Genomic DNA, 26,022 nt, shown 5'->3' with positions numbered 1-26,022 from the left:
GTGTGTGTGTGTGTGTGTGTGTGTGCATGCGTGTGACAAAATACCGAGACCTCAAAAGCTTTTGGGGGGAAAACCTGATAACAAAACATTGCGATAATCCAGATTTGATGTTACAAAAGCAATGATTAGAATCTCAACATCTTTCACTTGCCTGATCCTATCTTTGCAATTTTTAGGAGCTGAAAAACTACCACACCTTACCTCCTCTACAGGCAAATCAAATGAAAAAGTGTGATTAAAGAGTGCACCAAGGTTGTTTACCTGATCCGTGCAATGAATAACACCGTCATCAAGAGAGAGAGGGTGAAATCATCAAACCAATGATGAAATTTTAACGGTCTAGTCGAAGCAAGAAATTTGTTGACAGCAAGCTCCTCACAGCAGCCAAACTCGCTGCCTGTCAGTTTGTCAGCAGCAGATTTATTTCCTGCAGTAACTGGCCTACACAATTATAAATTATCATCATCATAATTAAAACCAATCCCAAAAAGAGCCTCTTATCTTGCCTAATGCTGCCAGGTCCAAACCTAATGAGTAGAGCTCAATACAGCACTATAATTGTTTGAAGCATTCATTGTCGGTAGGAAAAAGTCATCTGCTAATTTTAACAGGAGACGGCTGACTTTTAATAATATTTTATTGAACTAGTGGCTAAAGTGTCATTTTTCTTTTCCACAGCTGGAGGTGTCAACCACAGACCTAAACGGAAACCTCGTCGATGGACCAGTCATACTTGTCATTTCTGTCATCGATCAGAATGACAACCGGCCCATATTCAAAGAGACGCGCTACACCGGAGAGGTGCTCGAGGGATCGCCTACAGGTAGGTGACACGGTCTTTTACCTTAGTTATAAACCTCATGAAATGATTTTCAGCCGTGATGACTTCTTGCTTCAGTAGCAACTGTTAGTGGATTCTGCGCGGATGGTGTTGAAATCCCATTCGTGCAGCTGAATAATAAAACACAGAGACAAACATGCCCCGCAAGAGACCCGACGTGTGATGCAATTGCCTCTCAAGACAGACATGTTGAAAGACTCATGAGTCTCACGGCCTACATCTTGTCTTAAAGGGGAACACCATCAAAGTTTGTTTAGAAGTCTTAGGGCATACTACTGCATTGGTAGTAGGCTGGTAGGATTGATAAAAGCGTCCGTGGTCCCGCTTGGAGACTGCAAGTTTGAAACTGCAGAAAATATTCTTAAGACTTCAAGTTGATTCAAGTTATCATATTTAGTCTGTAGTTTTATCCTTCAAACCTTCAAACAGTGTGTACAGACAGTACATGTGTGATCTGTACTATATATGTGAAAACAGGATATATCAGGTCTATTGACTAGTTATGTAAATGTTTTAATCATACTAAAATAGGCACACTGGTAATTTCTTTTTACAGTTGAGCCAGTGCTTCTCAATTATTTTCTGTTATGGCCCCCTAGAAAGAAGAGAATATTTCATGCTCTCCCCAACTCTCTGCTGTGACTATAAATAGTATCATTTGTCCAATCGTACACCTCTGCATAACATTGCATCCTTATTAACTTATTAAATATGTCCTTATTATAAAGAAAATACAAAAAGAGAAATCAAAATCTGCAGAATAACTTTCTTAACAGTGTTTATACTCCCTGTGCACACTCTGACAATGAGACCGCCACTGCCATCTACTATAGCGGATGTGCAATTTCAATTCTGCACGGCCAGTGCACTTGTTGTGACTTTGACATCGTACAGCCAGGGTACCCTATAGCAGGGGTCCCCAACCGCCGGTCCGCGGACCGGTACCGGTCCGCCGGGCATTTGGTACCGGGCCGCACAGAAAGAACTTGCCTTAATTCCGTTTTATTAATTTCGGAATACGAAAGATGTTTTATTTTGAAAAACCACCGGATTCTCCGTTACATCCGTCTGTGTTACGCTTGACACACGTCAAGCCACGCTTCTCCTTCACGTGACCGATTGCTTCAAAACAAAACGCGGGAGCTCGCAAAATGAGTAAAAAAAAAAAAAACTGCTGGAGATCGCAAATGACGGCGGCCTTAAAAGTACGTTCGAGACAACTGGATTAAAGTTATGGCTGAATACTCTGATATGGCCACAATAGCACTGTTGCTATTTCCGACATCCTACCTGTGTGAGGAGGGGGTTTTCTGCAGCAACTAAAATTACTAAGTAGACTAAAACAAAATTACGAAGTAGACTGGACATGAAACACACACTTGAGGTGTCATTGTCTCCTATTACCCCGAGATGGGACCGTCTGGTTGCAGAAAATCAAGCTCGGTGTTGTGGTGAGTCGTCCGTCATTTTCATGCACTTTGAATTTGCGTTGTATCGTATTTTGAAGGCATTAAACATTGCCATAGCGATCGGAGTGTTGCGGCCAGATTAGACGTTCCTTGTGTTTATTATTATATTTCGAAAACGCCACAGTTTTCATGCAGCTCATACCATATTATTTTGTTGTATTATTTCCGCCACACCTTAAATGCCGGTCCCTGAAAATATTGTCTGACATAAACCGGTCCGTGGGGCAAAAAAGGTTGGGGGCCCCTGCCCTATAGGATAAGATTTATACCAAAGGTTTGCTGTATATTGACAGTGTAAGTCCTCCCGTACATATGTTTGGTTAAAAAATTCAAGTGAGCATAGAGTTTTAAGATAACTCAAGATTTGCCAAAGAAAAGTAGAAAAACAAATTGTTTCGCGTCGAGTATAATCTCGGCCCTCCCTCTGCCCTTCAATTTCCATCACCATACAAACAATGCTTGTGTAAATATTGTATTCACCTTTGGCCTCATACTTTAAATCTCCGTATCTCTTCGATACCTTTGTCATTTCGTCAGTGTAGTTTCTTTTATGGCTCTATGAGGGGTTGTCACTACGATTCCTTTTTTTCAATTTACATTTTTTTTTGGAGGTGGGGGGGGGGGTCGGGGTGACAGGCATGCCCTAAATGTAGTCTGAATGTACCATAGACTATTTCAGAAAGGTTTTACTGCAGCCTTCACACGTACATCATGTCAGCTTTAAAACAAGTCAGTTAAGGCATCTGGCTGGTATGTGAATGTCCACCTGTCAATGTAAAATAATTGATACATGAAGTGGTATTGTGAAATAATTCCATCTCCGATGATTGCATGAACAAAATCAATCCCTTTTGGAAGCTACAGCCACAAAGAATGCATTCTTAAAATCGAATTTTCTGAGTACCATTCATATTTCAGCTGCCGTGTGTGCACCGCATGGCACTGATGACAAAATGAGCCCAAATCAGTTGATTGACCTCGTAGGCTTTCGGTGCTCACCTTCAACTCTGTTCTGCTGATTTTCTGACAATAAAGTATGCTGTCTACCTTTGCCTCAGTGGTGTCTTTATTAAAAACAATAAATTAATAAATAGGTAGAATAGATAAGACTGACATTTGCCGTGCCCACACAAGTCATATTTTCACCCAATTGTGTAAATCACCATGGTAATTTTTTCGATCAACTAACATATCAGCTCGACAAAGTGTAATATTACAAATCACGTTCAAAAGAAAATGAAATAACCGTGAATGTTGCCAAGAAACTCCTTTGTATTTTTGAAATGGCATTACTAATAATTTTATGAACAGCAAAGTTTTATTGCTATTCAACTGATTCCATTGTAATTTGAAAGAAGACGGACAGTTCGACCAATCAATGTACAGAAGTGTGTTCCACTGGCCACAAACGTACTCCTGTGGCTAGCACCAAAAATAAGGGTTTCTCAAAAGTGGATATTTTGGGAGCTTTTGTAATAAAAACACAATAAATCAAATCAAACTGCTTGGTGGAAATGAATTTGATTTATGAGCCTAATGAATCAACTCAACCTCAGCAGTACTACCTTGTAAAAAGCCATTAAAAGTGACTGCTGTATGTATAAGAGTTTTTTTTTTTTTTTTGTGGGCTTTACGCAATCTGGGTTTTTGGGGTCAATCAGCAAAAAAATGATACCTGATCACCGATTCGATGAGAAGATGGAGTAATATATTTGTTTAAACAATTTGTGTATTTACTCTACAGTTGACCGCTACCATAGCGAAAATGCATTGGAATAAAATATTATTTAACCTTCACCCCCAAATTCTTAAATAGCACGCATTCTTTACCTTGTTTGATTTTTTTTTTTTTTTTTTTTTTACATAAAGTGAAAATATCTAAATAAAATAAAAACAAAAAAATAAAATACAAATACACGAAAGCTATGACTTTGTGATTGGATAGTTGAGGAAGTGGAGGCGGAACTTCTGCCTCCTAGCGCAAAGGTTTTCCGCTAACATGACACGAGACGAGGCTAAAACTAGATTAGCTTCCAGGCTCACATTGTAATGGTTCCGGAAGGATCCGGAACAGAATCGGACTCTACAAACTGTGACTCAGATAAAGGTATACCGAAAATATTTACTTTATGGAAAAAAATGCCGTGAAGCCGACAAAGTATGAATAATGATGCTGGTAGGCACAGTGGGAGAAAATGAGAGAACCCAAAAGCACTTGCAGAAGGCAAGGGAAACTACTTATAGAAAAATGGAGAACGAGAATACAGCGCAATATCAAGAACATCTAGAAAACTGCACTTGAACAATGGTGTGGCAAGGCGAATTATCTGACAGTCAGTGGTGGGCTGGGACGTCCTTAAATAGTTGCGTGTTCAAATGAGAAACAGGTGTGTGGCAAGAAGGACCGGAACACATCTGCCCCCTGCTGGGGACTAAACAGAACAGAATCATGACACACATCTTCACTACAGTATCACCAAACAACTTTGGACTGAACGATGTTGTCTTTGTTGTCATGTCTTTTTTCGCGAAACCGATCAATTACTGCATTGATAGATCGCACAGATTATGACATTGTTCTCGGTCAACGTTCATGCATATCAAGAAATATCTCGACCACTTTTGATCCACTGGATCAAATCATTGCAATGCTAGGTTTTTTTTTTTTTTGGTCTGTAATTTCGATATGAATGTTCAGCCGTGGAGTGAATGTCTGTGAATGCAGTGCTCTTCCACAATGTGTTTGCATTTTTGTGGTGCCCCAGCCTGCTGTATGTGTGTGTGTGTTTGTGGTAGCGGCTGGGCAGCAGCGGGAAGCTGGAGGAGAGAATGTCAGAGCGTACTGACATTTCTGTGTGGACTGATAAGACGGGCAGCCAAATCGTTTCTCTCTCTCTCTTTATTCCTCCACTCTTAGTTTTCCTCATCCTTTTTTTTTTGTTTTTGTTTTCAATTGTCTTTTCCTTACTGGTTGCATTAAAAATGACTCGGAGTGACCTCACTCTGGGTTGTCTCTCCGTCATAATTCTGGTCATTTTCAACAGTCCATTTTTTTCATCAGCAGTTTTAATCCTGGCAACCTTCTTTCCAGAATGCACATTTAAACATTATCATGAAATTTTCATTTTTGGTTAGGCAGGTGGAACTAAACAACAAACAATGGATGACTGCAAACTGTGTGAGGAAATCACTGTGGAAATTATTTGATTAAATTATTGTCTTTTCAAAATTTCCGTTTTGTGTTGTTCTGGTTGCACCATGCAGGGAAGTTAGTATTTCGTTGATATATGCCATATAATTGGACATGATGGAGTATAAAGGAAAATAAGAACTCAGGGTGCAGTCTCTATTTGTGTTCAAGACTAATTTGTGTTTATCTTAGATGATTAAGGCGCGGGATCCTATTGTGAAGGGCGCTGTGATAGATTCGGGCTGTGGTTCAAGTGCTCACAAACAAGGCAGATTTACGTGATTTGTATTTACTGTCATTAAAATGATTTTCATTCTGACAGCTTTTGTCATCTCCATTGTCAAACTTTAGAAACCAAACCTGGAGATTCTATACTCAACACCAGTTTTTCCCACCCAGGGGTATGCGTACCCCTGAGCACATTGCAGTGGCTTTGTGGAAACAAATTATTTCCCTGATTCAATCACTTGTGGCACAGCCATGCCAAAATCACAACAGCCACATGTCATTATGTGTTATTTATGCTCTGATAACTGATGTTCGTCTACAGGTATGTGTTCCTTGCGATTGGCTGGCAACCAGTTCAGGATGTACTGTAATGGGAATTTGACATCTAACAGTGCTAAAATGTATCTTATAACTAACTGTTTATACCATTGAATGCTGACCAGTTATTTGAACATAAGCAAAGTTGCTTGCTCATGCGTGAGACCTCATTCTGTCATCTGAAGGAGTCGCTGTCCAAGGTGCTGATTGTGCTGAATCAGCACCTCCCAAAAATGAGATAAAAAGAGAGCGCCGGGACTGCTCAACAGACAAGGCTCTGCTGACAGATCTGCGAATGGTGTTTCTCCATGTTATTTTTTTTGTAGCTGAAACAAATCTCATCATTTTTTACAAATACTTTCGTTGTCTTGGTTTCCACGGACAAGACAGAAACCCCACCTACTTGTTAGGGAGGGGCCAGCCAGGCAGCCTCCTCAGCCAGGGTGCTCTGCACCTCACACCTGAGACTCGTCAGCTCATCACCCACCTGTTGCCTATCTGCTCGTTTGGACTGGTACATATTGACTCACAGACCATTCCTCAGTGCAAGTTCGTGCCGTCACCACGCCAGTGGACTCTGTTGCCATCTCCTACAGCTTCTTGTTCCTTGTGTGGACATTCCCTTGTGGACTCCTCGTGCTTCCCCCTGAGTGACTTTGCGAAGACTCTTCAAATAAACTACGCCAAGTGTTGGCTCCAACGATACCTGCCTGTTGTCGTGCTATTGGGGTCACATCCAAACCCTAACACTACTGCCCGAAGAGAGCTGGGATAGGCTCCAGCATGCCCGCGACCCTTGTGAGGAGAAGCGGGTCAGATATTGGATGGATGGGCGGATGCCTAAGACCACCTTTGACGATTCTGAAGGATGAACATATCGTCTTCAATCTGTCATGTGACTGCTCATGTGTTGTACACTAACAACCGTATCATGAGTGCCACTTTACTTATATGTGTAAAGTATCACAGTGGATCTGGCAGCAGCATTTTGAGTTCCTGAAGAGTTTCAAATTTCCCTTTAAGATGAAGATTAGCCAGATCCACTTTTTCTTTACATTCATAAAGCTGCTGTACCTCCTCCTGAAGTCACATTCAACACTGCTGGTCTTGTAAAAATATGTGGTTTATGTGCTGGAGGTTGCTTGACACATGGCAAAAAAAAAAAAAGGAAAAAAAAAAGCATCAATACTGCTACCGTACTGGGAAACCTTTGTAGAAAACTACTTGTGAGGCAAGTTGAGAGTTTGTTAGGGTGGCAACAATGCTCGAGCTTGAAAGAAATTGCTGGAGATGGAAAATATTTCAACCGAAACATTATACCAAAGCTGGCAGGCAATTTGTTGCATGATGGTTCCTGATTGTCGCATGATGGTTTCTGCCTCTGTACTTCTCTTTTGACTGGCTCCCTCTGTTAGCAAAGAGTAGTCTCCCAAACACTATACAGGTGACCCCCGCATCCCGACTGGGCCTATCAGCAGCTTGTCAGAGCGAGAAAGCCAAGCAATTTCATGTCCAAAACAGCCATCGAGATTGCTGCCCAATTATCTCTAGGGCATTGTTGTGACGATAAATTAGTATGTTCTTGCCTTCATTTTTCTTTGCTCCCTCTCCACCAATGGAGATTCATTTGGTTCAATGATGACCCACCTGGACAATTTATATTTCCATCTAATTATTAGCTGCCTCCCATTTTGTCACAATGAGATTATAGTAAAGGAAAATTGTTCATTGATTTCCGCATGACAAATTTCAAATGAAATCTTGTCATGTCGAATGGTGAGGGAGTGAAAGCGCAATGTTAAAATGCATGCGTGCCAACCGTCGTGGTAAACCAAGTTACAATTTATCAAGACACTCTTGGGGTGTTTACTCATTTGTATGCGTCTGTTCTCTTTTCACCATTGAGGCATCATTGATTTTCCCAAGCTATTTTAACCGAGCTATCTTCTTGTAAAATACCATTGGGAGGGATTTGAATTGCCGCACCAAGAGAAGAAATGTGTTCTAAATGGGCTTTATTTTCAATGGACATTTGAAGTGAATTTATGCAAAGAAGAAAATGCTTTCTTTGAATACATGTCTGAGGCTTGGAGTACATCATTTTGGTCCATTTTGGGCTCGGTGTGGTTGCTTCCATCATTCTACAGCTAAATAGATTCAACATTCACCTCCCCATCTCCTGTGAGTTTCTCACTCTCCTCGCTGTGTATGAATATTATGCAGATGAGAACGTTTTCTTTAAATCAGACCCGAATAGTTGCCCAAGATCTGAATGGGGAGCCCCAAATATAGTATAGTATGGATTGAAAATTCAAGCTGTAACAATGGCTCAACCCTTGAATCCCTGGTGGCTGTTCCACTGTTTGAGCACTGCTAATCTTTTAAAAGGTTTCCATTCTCCTTTGCCCCTGCACAAAGTCTCATATCAACTTGGTCTTGATTATCTGGCCCGAGCTTTGATTCAGCAGGGGCCTGCTCCTCTTGCTGGGCTCAACTCTTAAAGCCTCTAAAGTCCCATCAGACAAACCAATCTCACCACATCACTTCATTTCCCCTCTTTCACTTTGACTTGAAAAGGCAGCCATTATTGCTTTCATAACCATGTAACAATCTCTCACAATTTTTTTTTTCCTTCCCCCCCCCCCCCAAAAAAAATCACACTTGTTCCCTTGTTGTTTGTTAGTCTTGGTGGTTGTTATTGTTTGCCTTGCGATTGGCAAGAGACCAGGTCAGGGTGCAGGCTCCAACACACCCACAACCCTTGTCAGGATAAGCCATTCAGAAAATGGATTTTGTTGTATGCAATGTTCATAATTACATTTCAAAGTAAAAAAATAAAAGTAGGTTTCTAAACGAACTAAAAGGAAAAAATGATTTGAAAAGAAAAGCACTCAGCTATTTTATCTTTTGCATCAGGACATTATTTTAATCATCTTTTGTTCACACTGTGTTCAAGAAATATATTTTTTATCAGGACGATTTTTTAATGAGCTTTTAGCACAACAAACCCAGAGGAGAATTTGTACAGAAATCCTCTTGTTTTATTCTTATAAAAACCACAACACGCTTGAGGGATCAGCGTATTTATCAGTTGTTCATTCAAAAGCCAGATAACCATTGGAAACAAGTGACGTCAAATGTTATATTTTTATCGAAATGTTAAAGTGCAGAAAATATTTCTTTCTTTTTTCTTACTTTCTTCCAAAAAGACTTTTTCATTTATCCAATAAGAAACGGATCTGTGCAGGAGGTGCTGATGGGAATATGATTGAAAGAGACTCCTTCATCTATAGCCTGTCTGTCACTCTCATTCCTCACCATCTCCTATTTTATTTCAAATTATTTCAACGTCCTGCTGTGTTTGAGTGAAGTAGCACTGCAGAGCAGTCTCTCAGTTTCTAACTCTCCAGCCTTTCAGTTTTTTCTCTTTTTTTTTTTTTTTTTTTGTAGTTTCCCACTAGTCGTCAAGCTCTGCATTTGTGAGGGTTCTGCACTGAGAATGCATCAGTAACGGCTGAATCCTCCATAGGTTCAGTATTGATTTTGAATGGTCAGACAAGCACTGATGACAAGATTCACAGATGGGAACAAAGCATTAGGCTCCTGCCTGATATTTCATGTATGAGAGGATAAGAAATTTGTTGTAGCTTGACAATATGGTGACTCAGTCAGTCACAAGCCAATTTCAGTAAATTATGCAGGATGCATAGCATGGGAACCAGACAAGTGTTTCAAAGGATCAGAACTCTGTGTCATCCTTCACCTTCTAAACGTAAGATGACCTGATTGTTTTAACTCTGCCCGAAACGTGACACAAAACAATTGCTCCCCTCTTCTGGTTCATATATGAAATAAAATAACACAGTACACAAGGTAGACTAGACCATGGATCAACTATGTCTAATGTGATTTTCGTAGAATTGAGCAAAGCGCAGGCAGACAGACAGATTCTGCTCTCCGCTGTTAGGAGTGGTGGGTGTCATTGTATTTCACTCAGAAATATGACAGCGTGGTATCGAACTCTCTGATTCATTGTCAAAAAAATTGAATTGAATGGGGAATAAGCTGCTTTGATTGGCCGGGAATGAAGTTGGCTGTGTTGCCTCCCACAATGGTGCAAGTGCCCATTTGTTACTGTGCCCTTTTACAAAAATACCAAAAGAAAGAAAGCTCCATAACAGGGAATCATTAATTTGCCTTCATAAATGCGGTAATAATTCTGAGCTTCAAAGGTTATTTCTTTTTCTTACGAGATGATTCTCATAAGGCTTGTTTAGTCTATGCACACAATCATGTATTATTTATGATTATTGACTAATGGTGTTTCTAATCAATCAATGGATTCACACCGAGATAGACTGTGAGGTTCCACTTTGTATATAAGTAAATACTGTAGGTATGTCACTAGATAGTCTGCCGCCGTATCACAGCATAGGACAAAAATGAAATAAAGCATGCAAAATATATTTAATTTACTTTCATATAACTATTTCGGGACCATATGCTCCTTTTTCTCCAATGTCTCCAAAGCAATTTTCCAGCTTCAATGAGACATTTGCGATATTATTGAACAAATAAATACAAATGTAACATTATTATTGTACAAATCACATCAAAATCTCTCCGTCTATAAATACACAGTGTTTCGCCTTTTAAACAAAAAGCCTATCGCTCCCCATGATGCCACATTAAAGAAGTGCAATCACTCTTTTGGCAGGAGTTTCAAAGAACAAAGACAGAGACAGGAAAGCACCAACTTCCTGTCTCTTCCCCGCCCCTCGACCCGCAAGATGATGTTAACCTGTATGTCCAAGTCTTAACTTTCCTGTTATGCTGAATTGTACAAGGTGGAACTGTCTCGCTGTCATGTTGCGAGGTGGTGGTGGACCCCAAAAAGCAGGCAGGAGGGAGGAGCAGGTTGTACTTGAAGAATTGTTTTGATAAAAACACAGAAAACTAAATCCAAAACAAAGTCCAGAAAACAAAATGAATCCAAAGTATCAAACAAAACCCAGACTGTAGCTAAAAACTAACAGTCACCAAAACACGATCGAGAACATGACCGAGAACATGACAGCTACAACAAACAGACAATGACGCGACACCGAGTGGTCGTGCCGGGAGTCCTTTTAAAGCAATAATTACATAACGACCAACAGGTGTGCAGCTGCAGGGAGAGCCCTACAGTGCCACCTGTTGGTCACAAACAGAATCATGACACTCGCAATTCATACCATAACAATTCACCCCTAAGCTCTATCAATAGTAGCTCCTGAAGGTAAAACATGTCATTTACCCTCTATAATTGTAAAAACATAAAAGATTCCCCCCCACACACAAAGGTTAGAACAGTGAAAAGCTAGGAATGACCCACGTATATTATTTGCATTTAACATTCGGGTTACAATGGCAGTTTCAATGTCGTTTTTCCTTTGGGTCATTCTTTTTTTCTTTCTGCCAATAACGCTACCACTTTCAGAAACCACATGTCTGTGTGACCATCAGGGATTCATGTCCAGTCACAAACAATGACCTCTGGCTCTCAGTTTCACTCATGGATTACAGTTTCAAATGTGACCAATCCTATTTGTTGTAACAAATACAGCCAATCTCAGCGGGCTGTGTGACTGCGCGGCATCCGTCACCCGTCATTGTCAGCCAGATCCTCTTCAGCCCGCCTGTCCATTCCTGTAAGCCTGCCATATTTCTGGCATTAAACTTGAGCCAGACACCCGTTCTCACTTGCAGTATAAAACCTCCACAGCAGTGTGTTGTTGTTTACTTGGCTTATATGTGGACTGTTCCTCAGTCTGGTGCTTCCCTTTGCCAACAGTATCTCCTCTTTAGCTTCAGTTATCTGACAGAAACAAACCTTGTTCTCTCATGGAGTTATGTTTTATGGCTTCTGGACAGTCTGTTGTCATACCATCCCGAGTGTAAAAAAAAAAAATCTGTCCCCATCGACCAGAGGGGTAACAAGGATTTTATCCGTGTGTCAGTCCAAATTTTGCTACCTGCAGCTCTCTTTATCCATTGACTGGGGTGTAATTTTGCTTAGTGCACCATTCTCAATAATTAGGTTTAAATTAAAATGGATTGAGTTGTTTGTAGGAGTTCTCAAAACAAATATATATTTTCGATTGCACTGTTCTTCCCTAATAGGCCAGGACAGTAAATCAATCAATCAAAATAGTAATCAGATTCCGATGGTATGCTCTTAATGATCAGACGTCAGAGCTCCAGAGCTCTTGTCATTTTAAATCAAAATCTCAAAAGTGCATATTGAATACAAGGGCTGTATCTAATCCTTAAGCCTGTGGGGCCCAAAGTCTTTTGGTTGCATTTGCTATTTTCCACAATGCACTTTCGGTTCCGTTTTTGTCTGCTGTCAGAAAGCAATCTTTCACATTCTTGTATAGAGGCCAGCTCAGCTAGTGCTGACGATGGTCATCATCGTAAGTCCCTCCAAGTCAAGGACAAACACATGGCAGTGGGGCATTAGCAATCTGTTACTTCTTGCCTGTAACATCCTCTGTAGGAACTTAATGGAATGAAGATGACACATTCAAGGGCACGTCCCATACATGAGAAAACACGAACTTGACTCGAGACAGTACACCGTTGAGAATCAGAGGACCTTTTAGCACTTTGGTTTTGGACTCAGGGATTCTCTTCTGATGAATCTAATCTAAGGCTTCAGGTGAATTCACATAACAAGTTCGACTGAGTATTCTGTTCAAAATGACACTGGCATCAACACAGGAGTTCAGAAGATTCATCGAGGGTTTATCTCATCCCATGGATAATTGAAAACATAAAAATAATAATCGACTGAATTTTCCCCGTTGATGATAAAGTGAATGCTGTCAAAGTGTCTCTCTATTTATTATAAGATGTTATTTGTCATTTCTGATTTCATCAGAACAACTTTTAAGATTGGGGCCCTGTATATTCCAGAAACCTAACAAATGGACCTTGCAGTGTTGCAAACGAAATTTTAATTTAACACACAGGAATGCTGTTCTCCTCTAGGTTGAATCCATGTGTTGTTGAGCCAGACACCCGTTCTCACTTGCAGTATAAAACCTCCACAGCAGTGTGTTGTTGTTTACTTGGCTTATATGTGGACTGTTCCTCAGTCTGGTGCTTCCCTTTGCCAACAGTATCTCCTCTTTAGCTTCAGTTATCTGACAGAAACAAACCTTGTTCTCTCATGGAGTCATGTTTTATGGCTTCTGGACAGTCTGTTGTCATACCATCCCGAGTGTAAAAAAAAAAATCTGTCCCCATCGACCAGAGGGGTAACAAGGATTTTATCCGTGTGTCAGTCCAAATTTTGCTACCTGCAGCTCTCTTTATCCATTGACTGGGGTGTAATTTTGCTTAGTGCACCATTCTCAATAATTAGGTTTAAATTAAAATGGATTGAGTTGTTTGTAGGAGTTCTCAAAACAAATATATATTTTCGATTGCACTGTTCTTCCCTAATAGGCCAGGACAGTAAATCAATCAATCAAAATAGTAATCAGATTCCGATGGTATGCTCTTAATGATCAGACGTCAGAGCTCCAGAGCTCTTGTCATTTTAAATCAAAATCTCAAAAGTGCATATTGAATACAAGGGCTGTATCTAATCCTTAAGCCTGTGGGGCCCAAAGTCTTTTGGTTGCATTTGCTATTTTCCACAATGCACTTTCGGTTCCGTTTTTGTCTGCTGTCAGAAAGCAATCTTTCACATTCTTGTATAGAGGCCAGCTCAGCTAGTGCTGACGATGGTCATCATCGTAAGTCCCTCCAAGTCAAGGACAAACACATGGCAGTGGGGCATTAGCAATCTGTTACTTCTTGCCTGTAACATCCTCTGTAGGAACTTAATGGAATGAAGATGACACATTCAAGGGCACGTCCCATACATGAGAAAACACGAACTTGACTCGAGACAGTACACCGTTGAGAATCAGAGGACCTTTTAGCACTTTGGTTTTGGACTCAGGGATTCTCTTCTGATGAATCTAATCTAAGGCTTCAGGTGAATTCACATAAGTTCGACTGAGTATTCTGTTCAAAATGACACTGGCATCAACACAGGAGTTCAGAAGATTCATCGAGGGTTTATCTCATCCCATGGATAATTGAAAACATAAAAATAATAATCGACTGAATTTTCCCCGTTGATGATAAAGTGAATGCTGTCAAAGTGTCTCTCTATTTATTATAAGATGTTATTTGTCATTTCTGATTTCATCAGAACAACTTTTAAGATTGGGGCCCTGTATATTCCAGAAACCTAACAAATGGACCTTGCAGTGTTGCAAACGAAATTTTAATTTAACACACAGGAATGCTGTTCTCCTCTAGGTTGAATCCATGTGTTGCCACTAGAGTGTTTCTCCTGGTCTCGAACCACACTACAGTTAGCAGGCGCTCTTGCACTGATTGCCTTCTTTTTCGTGGTGAGAGCAGATGAATGCCTACTAATAGGTTCTCAGTTTTATTAACTGAGCTGCTAGTACAGAATTAGAAAGAAGGATTTTCTGGAGGTAATTAATTGAAGTGTCCTTTTAAGGGAAAGTATCTTTTGTCTTGATTTAGAGAGCGCTGTCATTAGTTAGAGCTTCAATGGTGGGAGAACACGGGAGATCCGGAGAAATCTCTTCATTGTTGCTGGGGCTGTTTCGTCAATTACTGAGCAGGTTGTCATTATTGAAGACGACTCACTTCATGGCACATTATTTTAACTGTAGCTATAGTTGGCGGGAGATGTAGTAAATAATGAAACACTTGGCTACAGTAATACAGATATTACTGAGTGCAAAGCTGTGACTGAGAACTCAACTTCTTCTGCATAGTTGTCTTTTTATTTATATATCCACATATTATTTATTTCAGGCTTTATTTGACATTTAGAGAGCCAAAAATGAATGACACACACACACACACACACACACACACACACACTGACAACACGTTACTCTGCCAACAGAGAATTTATCACCACCATTCATTCGGCAATTTGCTTGTCTGCCCACACAGCCATCCCGAAGTGTCAAAAACCCCCACACTTTTAAAGTGTTTTAAAGTGTTACGAATTGTCACACATCATAAATAATAAAAAAGTGACATTGGATTGCATCTACTAAAATTATTCAAAGACAAATCTGCAAACTGGCACGAATAACATGTTCACGCCAAAAATGTATTGGAGTGAAATATTATCAGCTAAATCCTGTTAATATTATTCCCCCGTTATCTCCCACCAACACACAGCTCTCTCTCTCTCTATATATAGAGTGAGTATATATATATATATATATATATATATAGCAGTATGTTTTTCTTTTGCCATGAAAAGTGTTTTATAAATTAAATTGTTTGAACTTCCTTGAGAGGGATTATCAGTCACAGTAGTATTTGACAATAAATGGTCATTAAATGTTGTACTTTCCGGTTAAGGAAACCCCCAATATCGGTTGGAGTTTCTGATTGATGAGAATTCCAATCACATCACCATAGATAACAAATTGGAGGGAAATTGCATATGAGACGGGATGAGCATGAAGTCAGAGGGAAGGAAAAAAAATGACTCATCGGTATCAGTAGCCTGGGATTTCCAGCCGGTGTGTGAAAATGAATTAGCAGGGTTAGTCATCATTCAAAGGAAAGTCCTTTGTAGAGATTGGATCATGATAAGCAATGATTATTGAAAATATAAGTGATTAGCAAGTCTCCCGCACACTTCTGAAGTTCAGGGTTTAAAACTCGGCTCCAGCTTCCTGTTTAGAGTCACGATGTTCTTCTTTTGCTTGAGTGGGATTTTGTTGCAGTTTTCCTAATTCTCGACAAATGCATGTTAGGTTGACCAAAGACAGTAAAGGTGGTGTGAATGTGAGCATTAACCATTGTCTAATACCCTTTTCCCACTGAAACTAGTGGGTAGTAGTAATCCGTGGCGACACGCAACCAATTGGCATATTGTCCCTTTCCCATTGACCAACAGAAGGCAATTCTGCCCCCCCACCGCTTTGCGTCTGGTTACGTCACCACGCTGCGATTGCGTAGATGATTTCTTGGTGGTAAACAAAGCAACATGGAAGCGAGTGTTCTTTCTTTTATCATGCTTTTTACCGTTCTCAAAATGGTCGAAAAGCAGCGGAGGATCAACTCCTGAGACAACGTAGACGACGTGAATTTTTGGCCGAAATTGCAGGGGGCGTGCTATATACGAGGCCGATGGCGCGCGATGTTATGACGCCTAACGTGCCGCCCTATGTCATCATGTAATTACCGGGCAGCTCCCGCTGGTGACCAACTCAGGGTGCTTCATGCCTCTAAAGATCAAGCTTGATCCTTCTGAAGACCAGCAGTAAGAAATTGGATTGATGGATTAAAAATCTTATTTTTTTATTTATTTTTTTTTTTAAAGAAAGAAAGAAAATATATCCAATCCGGAGGGTATGACCGGTGACCTGAAAACCCCTTTTTTTTCTTACTTTCATCCCATCTGTCATTACATTTGTGTAATCAAGCTTTCCTTTTTCAAGTATTTCTTAAATGAAATGGAGGCAAAAAAAAGGTAGTTCAACACTGTGTTTGTGAATAGAAATCCCCCCCTCCAAAAAAATAAAAAATAAAAATGGAGTACATACATACACGAAATGCCAGCTTTATTGGTTTATTGGTTAACCTACTGTTACCCGTACACTTACCCAACTTTACTACTGAGTCCCTAATACAGTAACTTCACTCAGCATCAATTGTGGTCCTGTTGCTGAAACAAGACCGTAAGGATGAATGAATGAATTAGTTTTAACCAGAATGTTAACAACTCTTCCCAAAATATTTTACTACAAAGTACTTCACTATGTGAGGATTTCCGTTTGTGTGTTCTGTCTTTTATTTGTGGCTTTAGCATCCGCCCATCCATCCATCCATCCATCCAAAATAATGTATTGTAACAATGCAGGCCGCAACTGAATTCATAAAACCTCATACAAACACGAGGGGAGCATGCAACTGAGGGTGCCCATGGCTCTATTAAGATTCATGCATCAAAGAGTGATCATCCAGCCAATTGGTCGCAAATTAATCAAAGTTAAATGCTATTAGTCTATGGGCAGATGCTGAATTAACTAAGAGCTCACTCACAAGTAAAGGGACACAAACAATGCACACTCATGCACTCAACGGATTGGCACCCAACCATTGTCTATCCCGCTCATCCCGGATTGCAGGGAGTCGGAGCGTCTCCCAGGTAACATTGGGCTGACAAATGAGGTATACACAAAGTGTTTCCAAGCCATATGGGAACTGAATTTGACTTCTGGGTAAGAGGGCAAACTAAAGTGATCTATTTAGGCTGCAAATGGACAAATGTAAACTGCGGCATTGTGATCCGATGAATAATGCGCAAAATGGCACTTTTTCCTATGACTTCTGGTGGACCTTGAATTGATCTGTAGAGCTTTTCGCCATGGTTAATTTGGCAGTCGATCCATGCTGGGTACAATCAGACAAGGCTTGCTGTCCAATTTAGCACACACCAAAATAAAACTTTCTGCCTGGATTGATCTGTCGCAACAATTTCGGGGGGAAATTATATTCAGGGGTCTGCCAGAACAATCAAAACACGGCTCAGCATGTCTTCAGGTGTCACAGCCACCAAGTATTTACATTTTCTTTAATGATGAGGGAGATGTGCTCCGTGGCTGTTGACACTGTCCCGCCAATCAATATACCACTTGTTGTTATTGAGTTTATTAATCAATCTTGAAATGCCCTGCTGAGATAACAGTAAATCTGTTCTGAAAACATTGGCTTTCATGAAAATGAATAGTTTAAAAATTAGCCACTGAAAATTAAGATAAATATGGTGAAAAGATCATGACCTTCATTTCAGAATCTAAAGTCATAACCTCAAAATGTGTTTCTCTAAATATTTGTACTGGAAAAAACAAACAAATGAATTCTCACATGTTCACCTGTACTGACTTTAATGATTTTGTTTTCCACTATCAATCTAAGATGTGAGTTCATCATCCACCCTAATTTGTCATTATATAAATTGTTTTTCTGGTTCCTCTGTTCATTAGCTTGGATGAGATTCAAATTCCCACCAGCAAACATGTTGGAGACTCATGAAAACCAGAATTGTCCACCTCTCAATCAATATATTGAAACTATGCTAGCGTTAACAAAAACTTGCAGAATCTTATTTCTCTCTCATAAATGTCTTTTACCCAGAAATCTTTTATTGGTAGCTGTATTGAAAGTTAAGTGAAAAATATAGCTCACAAAAAAGTTACTTTCATCGCCGGTGAATTATTTACCAGAATAACACAGAATGAAATAATCAATTGTGAGTAAATTTTTAAATTAAATTAGCTCAAGCTATTATACACAGACCTTACATATTGGATTGTTATCAAAGTATTGTCATTTGTAAATGTAAAAGTACTGGACACGTCATTCGGTACACCTGCACAGCCCTATTTGACCTAATTACCCTTAGGTAATTACCCTTTAAAGGAGATGCGTCTTGATGAAAGTTATCGGCATGTTCCATGTTTCTCATTTAATTCAGCTGCACGTATGATGCAGAATATAAGAAAACCTTCTCACTTTGATGACACAGTAAACAAGACTACAACCAAAGTATATGCAGTGCATTGTTCAAATAATGGCTCAAAGACATCGTTTAAGCAACGTACCGAACATAATCATCTTTGGAAAGTGTATTTTTGTGTCCATGTTTTCCCCTCTTGAAAAACATACAGAATTTAGCCTGATCACTTTTTATGTAGTTATGTGAGAGTGTGCACAGAAAGACTTTACACTCATATTACTGCCACAAGAAAATAACATGCCTGGATTACGTTTAATGAGCACTGATTATTTACAGCGAGAAAAAAAGCTCATGGCTTGGCCGGTACATACAAATGTTATCTCGGAATTGTAGTTTGTATAGCAATGAGCACAAAAGTAGATCTGCAGCAACAGACATCCGCAAGCACAAATATTGAAATCTAAAAACTAACTGCAGCGTCGGCAATTCAAAGACACACAGTCATTTACCTTGAATGAGATAAGATGTCGAGAATTGTATATTTGAAAGGAGAGGTTTATAGCAGGCTGAGACAAACAAACACATCAACACACAAGCACAGAGCGCAAAGTCCAATGGGTAACAATAGGCAGGCGAACAGTGAAAAGTAAATGTAGCGTTCAGTCAAGTACCGTAAATTTCCTCACTGCTGGAAACTACCTCACCATTATACTCGCAGCAGTCCTCTCTCCAATTGCCAGACTTCAATACTTGTGATTTGAAACGCATTAGGAGACCAAATTACTGAATAACTGGAATGGGAATAACAGGCTAGAAATATATGTCTCGATAAACCGCATCTATCGACATCCACGTGTGCCTTTGTGTGTGGATATTTTTCCACACGGGGAGATTATCTTTGTTTCCTTTGACGTTTGCTCGGATATATTCATGCTGCTTAAATTTGAATGATAACAATTCAATATGGAAAAGTAATCTGCAATTTCACCAGCAAGCCCTGTATACAAAAATGTCTTGTTTCCAATTACCGGTACTTCATTTTTTGAGAAGGGACATGGATTCCCTTTTTGGAAACCATTTTAAGTCTTTTTTTAAAGTGTATTATATTCCCTTATCTACTCTTTTTATTCACATATTTGGTCACTTATTTACTGCACTCGAGTGTTACACACTTCATTTCATTTTGTCACGTGGTTGCACGAAAGAACATCATCTGGATCCAGATAGATTTTATAAGTGAATTACTGCTTTACTCAAATCATGTATTTGGATGCAAATGTTTTTACTTTGCACAACCGCTTGATGAAATCATCCATCCATGCATCCACCCATTTAGTAATCCGCTTATCCTCACGAGGGTTGCCGGTGTGCTGGAGTCTATCCCAGCTGTCTTTGGGCAGTAAACTGGTTGCCAGCCAATCGCAGGGCACACATAGACAAACAACCATTCGCGCTCACACCTAGGGATAATTTAAAGTCTTCCATTAACCTGCAATGTTTTGAAATGTGGAAGGAAACTGGAGTACCCAAAGAAAACCCACTCAGGCACAGGGAGCACATGCAAACTCCACGGAGGGAGGCTGGAGCTGGAATCAAACACTGCACCTCTGCACTGTGAGGCTGACATGCAAACCAGTCGACCACCGGGCCGCCCAGTCAATAAATGATATTCAAAATGAGAATTGACAAGATTGCTCATCGTTGGTCTGAAGAGAATGAAATCTGGGTCTGGACCTGAGTTCGCCAATTAAGGACCACTGTTTCATATGGTCCACCGTCAACATGCTATTGTACAAATAATGGCACCCCACATATTGCAAATGGCCAGCACATGAGGACGGATGCTCTATGATCACAGTGGTGGGCATGAGTAATGGTCAAGTATATTTAACCAACAATTCTGTCACATGCCGTTATTTAGTTCTCATTGAGCGTTTATCATCTGCAACCTGTGCATGGAGTAAATCCATTTAAACTTAATTGGATGGTTTTATGATTGATTTGGAGTGTTTTCCAAAGTTACATCCACACAGTGCGAGCATGGTGGAAAAAACAAAAAAGTGGACTGTTGACATAAAAAAGAAACAAAACAAAATTCACACATGGGGTGTGACGACACTGCACAGTTGCATAGCCTCCAGCTAACTCAGGATTCTTTCAAACGCCGAGGGAAGTCAACAGAGGCTGGCAGGCGTGTGGGTGTCACCAGGGGCATGGTTGATGCCTGCGAAAAGCCTCGATGTAGCAACAGATGTGAACAAAATACATGACAGCTAAATGTGATGTAGGAATGTGTTTGATTTGGATATCTTTTGTGTGTGAGTGCATAAGAGCATCCAAAAGAGCTTCAGTGTGCGGAATTGCAAAAATGATTTCAAATTTTGCATGGTGTACAAGGTCTATTGTGAGAGCTGAAATGGAATTTCTATTAATCAGACTCAAGCGATGGAGAACGAGTGAATGGCTGTTCTCGGGTGGGACATCAAAAGGAGTACAAAATGATTCATCACATGGGATAATGCTGAGATTCACCTTCAGGACTAAACATGCACATAGCGTCGCTGGAATTGAACAATGTTCAACAGTTTTCCTGACTCCTATATAGTCGGGAGATTTTAACCACTACGAAAGAGGGTGGGTTTTTTTGGCACAGTCAACTACAGACTGAATTTAAATAATATGTATGTGGGTGTATATGCTGATTTTACCGTTCAATTTTGACCTCAAACTTGAAGACTCTTCGAAAACAGTACATCACTTTTAAAATTCAATAAATCTAAATAAATTTGTTATTTAGTGTTTGGTTTATCATCTGCTGTAGCGTGGTTGTTCATTTATGTGTACCCTGCAATTGGCTGGCAACCAGTTCACAACTTTTCTGATCATAATGGCAGCATTATTTGCCTGCAGGAAAACCACGAAGCAGCCGTGTGCATTGTAATCCCTCCTACGTGGCACCGGTTAGCCCATCAAATATTTTATCCAAGGCAGATTTGTGAATGACCCGCCATTAAGACTCAAATTTGAATGGCAAAGGCAGAAGGTAATTAAGTGCGCTACCATTTGACACACAACATCATATAATTATCTCCAGCAAATGCACCTTCTCCCGTCTGAGAGCATTATCGGCCTGACATCGGAGCAATCTGATTGGATGCTTTGTAAGTCTCTGGTGATGATAGTTTTGTTTTTGTCCATCCATGATCACACTAAACCAAAAATCCTTCCTCTGCCTTCATGATGCAAAAGTGAGCCCATGAGCCAGGAGTGAAATAAATCATCAGTCCTCAAGGAGCTGCCCATTTTGGTCTTTGATTGAGTTCAAATAGCTGAGTGATTGTCCTGCCATTTATAGTCATTATAATCAATGAAAGATTGTTGTTTTTTTTTTTTGTACTAGAAGACAAATGAAAATGCTCGTCTCAAAACAACCACACAGTGATCACAGAAAGTGATTTTTGCATCTCATTCTTTTTTGCAGTTGTTCCAGGTGTAATAATGTGGCCAGTGAGTATTGGAGTGAAAATGCCAGGAGCTTACATTTACTTTTGAGACAGTAATAAATGAAGAGCTCCAAAAATGATCATGTTCTGTTGTTTATTCCAGCAGTGATTAAGATAAGTGACATTTTTAAAGAGATGTGGCAGAGTGAAACATCAGCATGTGGTGTGATATGTTCCTTGAGACAACCAATTTATCCATCATTTTAATTTTGCAATTTGATGCCAGTTCTCGCACACGTGTGTGCGTGTGTGTGTATGTGTGTGTGCGTGCGTGCGTGCGCGCGTGTGTGTGTGTGTGTGTGTGTGTGTGTGTGTGGTGTGTGTGTGTGTGCGTGCGTGCGTGCGTGCGCGCTCGCGTACATGTATGAATGTGAGATCACTGTGTCATCAGTAACAGTGTGGCTTTCCGGCTGTGAAGTGGAACAGAGTTTTGGTAATGAAGGAGATGGAACTGTGTAATTAGTCCGCAGAGGAAGGATTATCGGTTTAGTTCAACATTAATGGTTCACCTTGAAGTGCAAATGGAAAGGGGATAAAATTCTTGCCTGGCCTGCCCTCTTTTACCTTCAGATGGACTAAGATACTTTGCTACGATGCGTACTTTACATATTTTTCAGCATTTTTCATCTTGATAGTTCAACTTGAGCGCCATACAAAGAAATGAATCTAAAATTCCACCAACCTGAATACCTCACTTGTTGCTCATGTTACCGCCCTGTTGTGGACAGTGCTTATACTAATTTTGGCACACACTCAAATGATCATGCTTTTTTTTTTTTTTTTTTTTAAGACGGAGAGTCCTATTCTCGTAGATGGGCACGCAGTTGCTCAGTGTAAAAACCGGCACATCTTCATTTTCGTGGAGGGGCAAATCTAGTTTACAGTATTTGGGAGTTGGCACACCATGCTTCGCCTCGCTGGGCGTTCTGGCGGGCCGAGGCGTTTTCCATCACACATGGATGCATGATCGGGCATTGATGGCAGTCTGCAAATGCCCTATGTTTGGGCACATACAACATCTCCACTAGCACTTTGCAGCAGGCATCTGCTAGTGGAGATCTTGCACTTTCTTATAAGAGTACTTGCACGCGACAATCTCCTTCACGGCTTCTGCCTTGTCGAGCGTGGGCCTCCTCTGCACTGAATTTAATGGGAATGTGTGTGTGTGTGTGTGTGTGTGTGTGTGTGTGTGGGGGGGGGGGCGCTTAAATTGGCCAGGAATCAAGTCGGATGCTTTCACTCCCTCAATGGAATAAACGCCCATTTCTAACAAAAGAAAGAAAACAACAACCATGCTCACAATTCAACTGCACTTTATGCTAGACTTGCGCTGGGCACGAAAATAGGGCCCACAAAGTTCCTTTTAAGAGCACTGAGTTCAGTCTTGCCAACTTATCAACAACCCCAAGCTTACCTCTACTTGCGTTTTCTATAGAATCTAAAAAGTGCCCTTCAATACTGAGGGAGGAACAAAAGTAGACATTTTTCACCAAACCGAGTTTTGATCGTTCCAGCCACATCCAAAATCGTCCGCCCTGCATTTTTACAGTGACAGACATCCACTTTGCTGTACGTATCCATCTGTGTCCTAACCATATACCCTTCTATCGCAGTGCTGTCATATTCTCCTCTAAGAAGAAACAGACAGCAGTGAGCAAATGTTTGTCTGACTCCGAGCTCATGACAGCCAGAACATGAATCAGTGGAGCGAGACGCAATTTAGAACCTTTTGCAGCACTTGGGAAATGAAAACACTGCTCAAAAGGGACATGACCTGACGTGGTCTATATTTGTTTGCACGTATGAATGCGCACATGTCTTGCATTTGCTATCATCGCAGTCAAGCAACAGATTGCCGGTGTACAGTGTCAAAAATGAACTCGGCAGCTCAGCTATTGCAAAGATTTTAATTTGGATGTCATTACCAGATTAAACACGCCCTGTCACATGGAAGGCAAAGTAAATGAGAAAAGTTTACGTTGAATTTAAACACTTGGGGCCACAACATTAGTGGCACTTGCGCCATCTGTTGAAAAGCTATTTTTGTATGACGATGATGAGATGAAAAAGATGATAGGGCTCAGTTTGTATGTGAATTAGTTGGTATTGCTTCTGTAGTTGTATTTTCTTGCAATGCCTTCCCTGAAAAGCATACTGTATGTAAATACTTCAAATTTACCACATTTTCAGCAAGTTACTCAAATGCATTTTATTGTGTTGCCACTGTCAGACATGATCAATTTTGGATATTTGTTAAATACTACTTTGTGGTTTAATGTCTTCTCCAGGAACTACGGTGATGACAATGACGGCGATTGATGCAGATGACCCCGCGACAGATAATGCCGCTTTGCGCTACATCATCATCCGGCAGTCACCAGACAAACCATCTCCGAACATGTTCTACATCGACGCAGAGAGAGGCGACATTGTCACTGTCATCTCCCCTACACTGCTTGACAGAGAGGTTCGTTTGTTCTGCAAGCTTTATTACCATATTAAGCTTACGCTTGTCTGTGGATTTTTCCAAGACGTTTATCTTGTCAGAAGAAAATACAGTATGCATGAAGTTATTTTAAGTGTGTTTTGCTCGAATACATTTTTAGCTTTTCTATACTCCAAATAGTATGCATCGGTGCAGGATGAGTTTCATAACATTTCCTCCGCTAACCAGAGTGCGACAGTGCGATGATTGCTTTTTTAGCACGGTGACGAATGCCAGAACATCGATTGGGTCCGCTAGTGGAGGAGGAATATTAGCTGTTGTCAGACACTGTGCGCCCTGTTTAATTGAAGTGATACACATTCACTTGGCCGCTGTGGTGGTGTCCAACAAGCCTGGTTGAAAACCTTCCATCCGGAACTGTTGCAGCCATGCTGACTTCACCAGTAAGCTGTTTTAGCTCAGCCACAGGATCCTGTGTAGTGAAAGCGTAATTGATTAGGAGGACAGAGAAAGCATATGGTCAATACTTGTTTTATGAAGTAACTGAAGGATTGTACCTTCTTTGGTGTGCAATATCTTTTCCCAAACATTTAGTTGAAAGAAAAAAAACACTTGGAAGCAGTATGTTTTGTCCTGTTTTATAGGTACCGTATTTTCCGCACTATAAGGCGATTTAGAGTGTAAGGTGCACCTTCAATGAACGGCCGATTTTAAAACTGTTTTCATATATAGGGCACATTGCATTATAAGGCGCATAGAAAATAAGCTACAATAGTGGCTGTAGGCATGCTATGCATCCACTAGATGGAACTATGCTAAAGGCAATGCAATAGAATACAATACAATACAGCTTTGTTTCTATTGAGTTTTCACAATCACTGCAGCTGTAACAAAATGCTTTACAGAACAATTCAAATACTACATCCAAGAAATCAGACTATTGATCCATATATTCGGCGCAACAGATTATAAGAATAAGAAAACCTTTATTCGTCTCACAATGGAGAAATTCCCAATTTACAGCAGCAAAGTTATGAAGGGAAGAAAGTAGAAGAACAAAAACTATAAAACGTACTGTCAGCTTTTGAGAAAATGTAATGCTTTTACCGTATTGTTCGCACTAGGTGCGCCTTATAGTGCGAAAAATACGGTATATTTTATATGTTGTAAGTACAGCTAAGTACAGGTACTGCTTCACAGCCGAAAAGAATAAAATGCTGAATATTTTACTTACTTTGACTCCACATTACTTCCAGCATTTGTCATTGCTCTGCATTGAGTTGCTTCAAAATTTGAGAGCTGGAAGTATTCCTTGTGATGATTGCGGCACGATACTGCTCCAATATACAAATGCTGAGAAACAATGAAATATATTCTTGTCCCTATATCCCTATGATCTTAATTAAAACATGTTATTGTGTTCGCTTTTTATTCTGAAAGCTATTTTGTCATCATTAATCCACAC

General features: G+C 40.2%; 1 protein-coding gene across 2 annotated transcripts in view; it reads left to right on the top strand.

Moving 5' to 3' along the window:
* The window catches only part of cdh13 (cadherin 13, H-cadherin (heart)), a 157,797-nt gene that overhangs the window by 41,018 nt on the left and 90,757 nt on the right, over positions 1-26,022 (top strand). For both annotated transcript variants that reach the window (XM_019894259.1, XM_019894258.1), the window contains exons 6-7: positions 679-823; positions 24,400-24,578. In XM_019894259.1, the coding sequence (XP_019749818.1) occupies positions 679-823; positions 24,400-24,578 (324 nt within the window). The remainder of the gene's footprint in view (positions 1-678; positions 824-24,399; positions 24,579-26,022) is intronic.

Source organism: Hippocampus comes, unplaced genomic scaffold (assembly GCF_001891065.2).
Source record: "Hippocampus comes isolate QL1 unplaced genomic scaffold, H_comes_QL1_v1.1 scaffold104, whole genome shotgun sequence".
NCBI classification, from domain to species: domain Eukaryota; kingdom Metazoa; phylum Chordata; class Actinopteri; order Syngnathiformes; family Syngnathidae; genus Hippocampus; species Hippocampus comes.
This window is presented reverse-complemented; position numbering and strand designations above follow the sequence as displayed.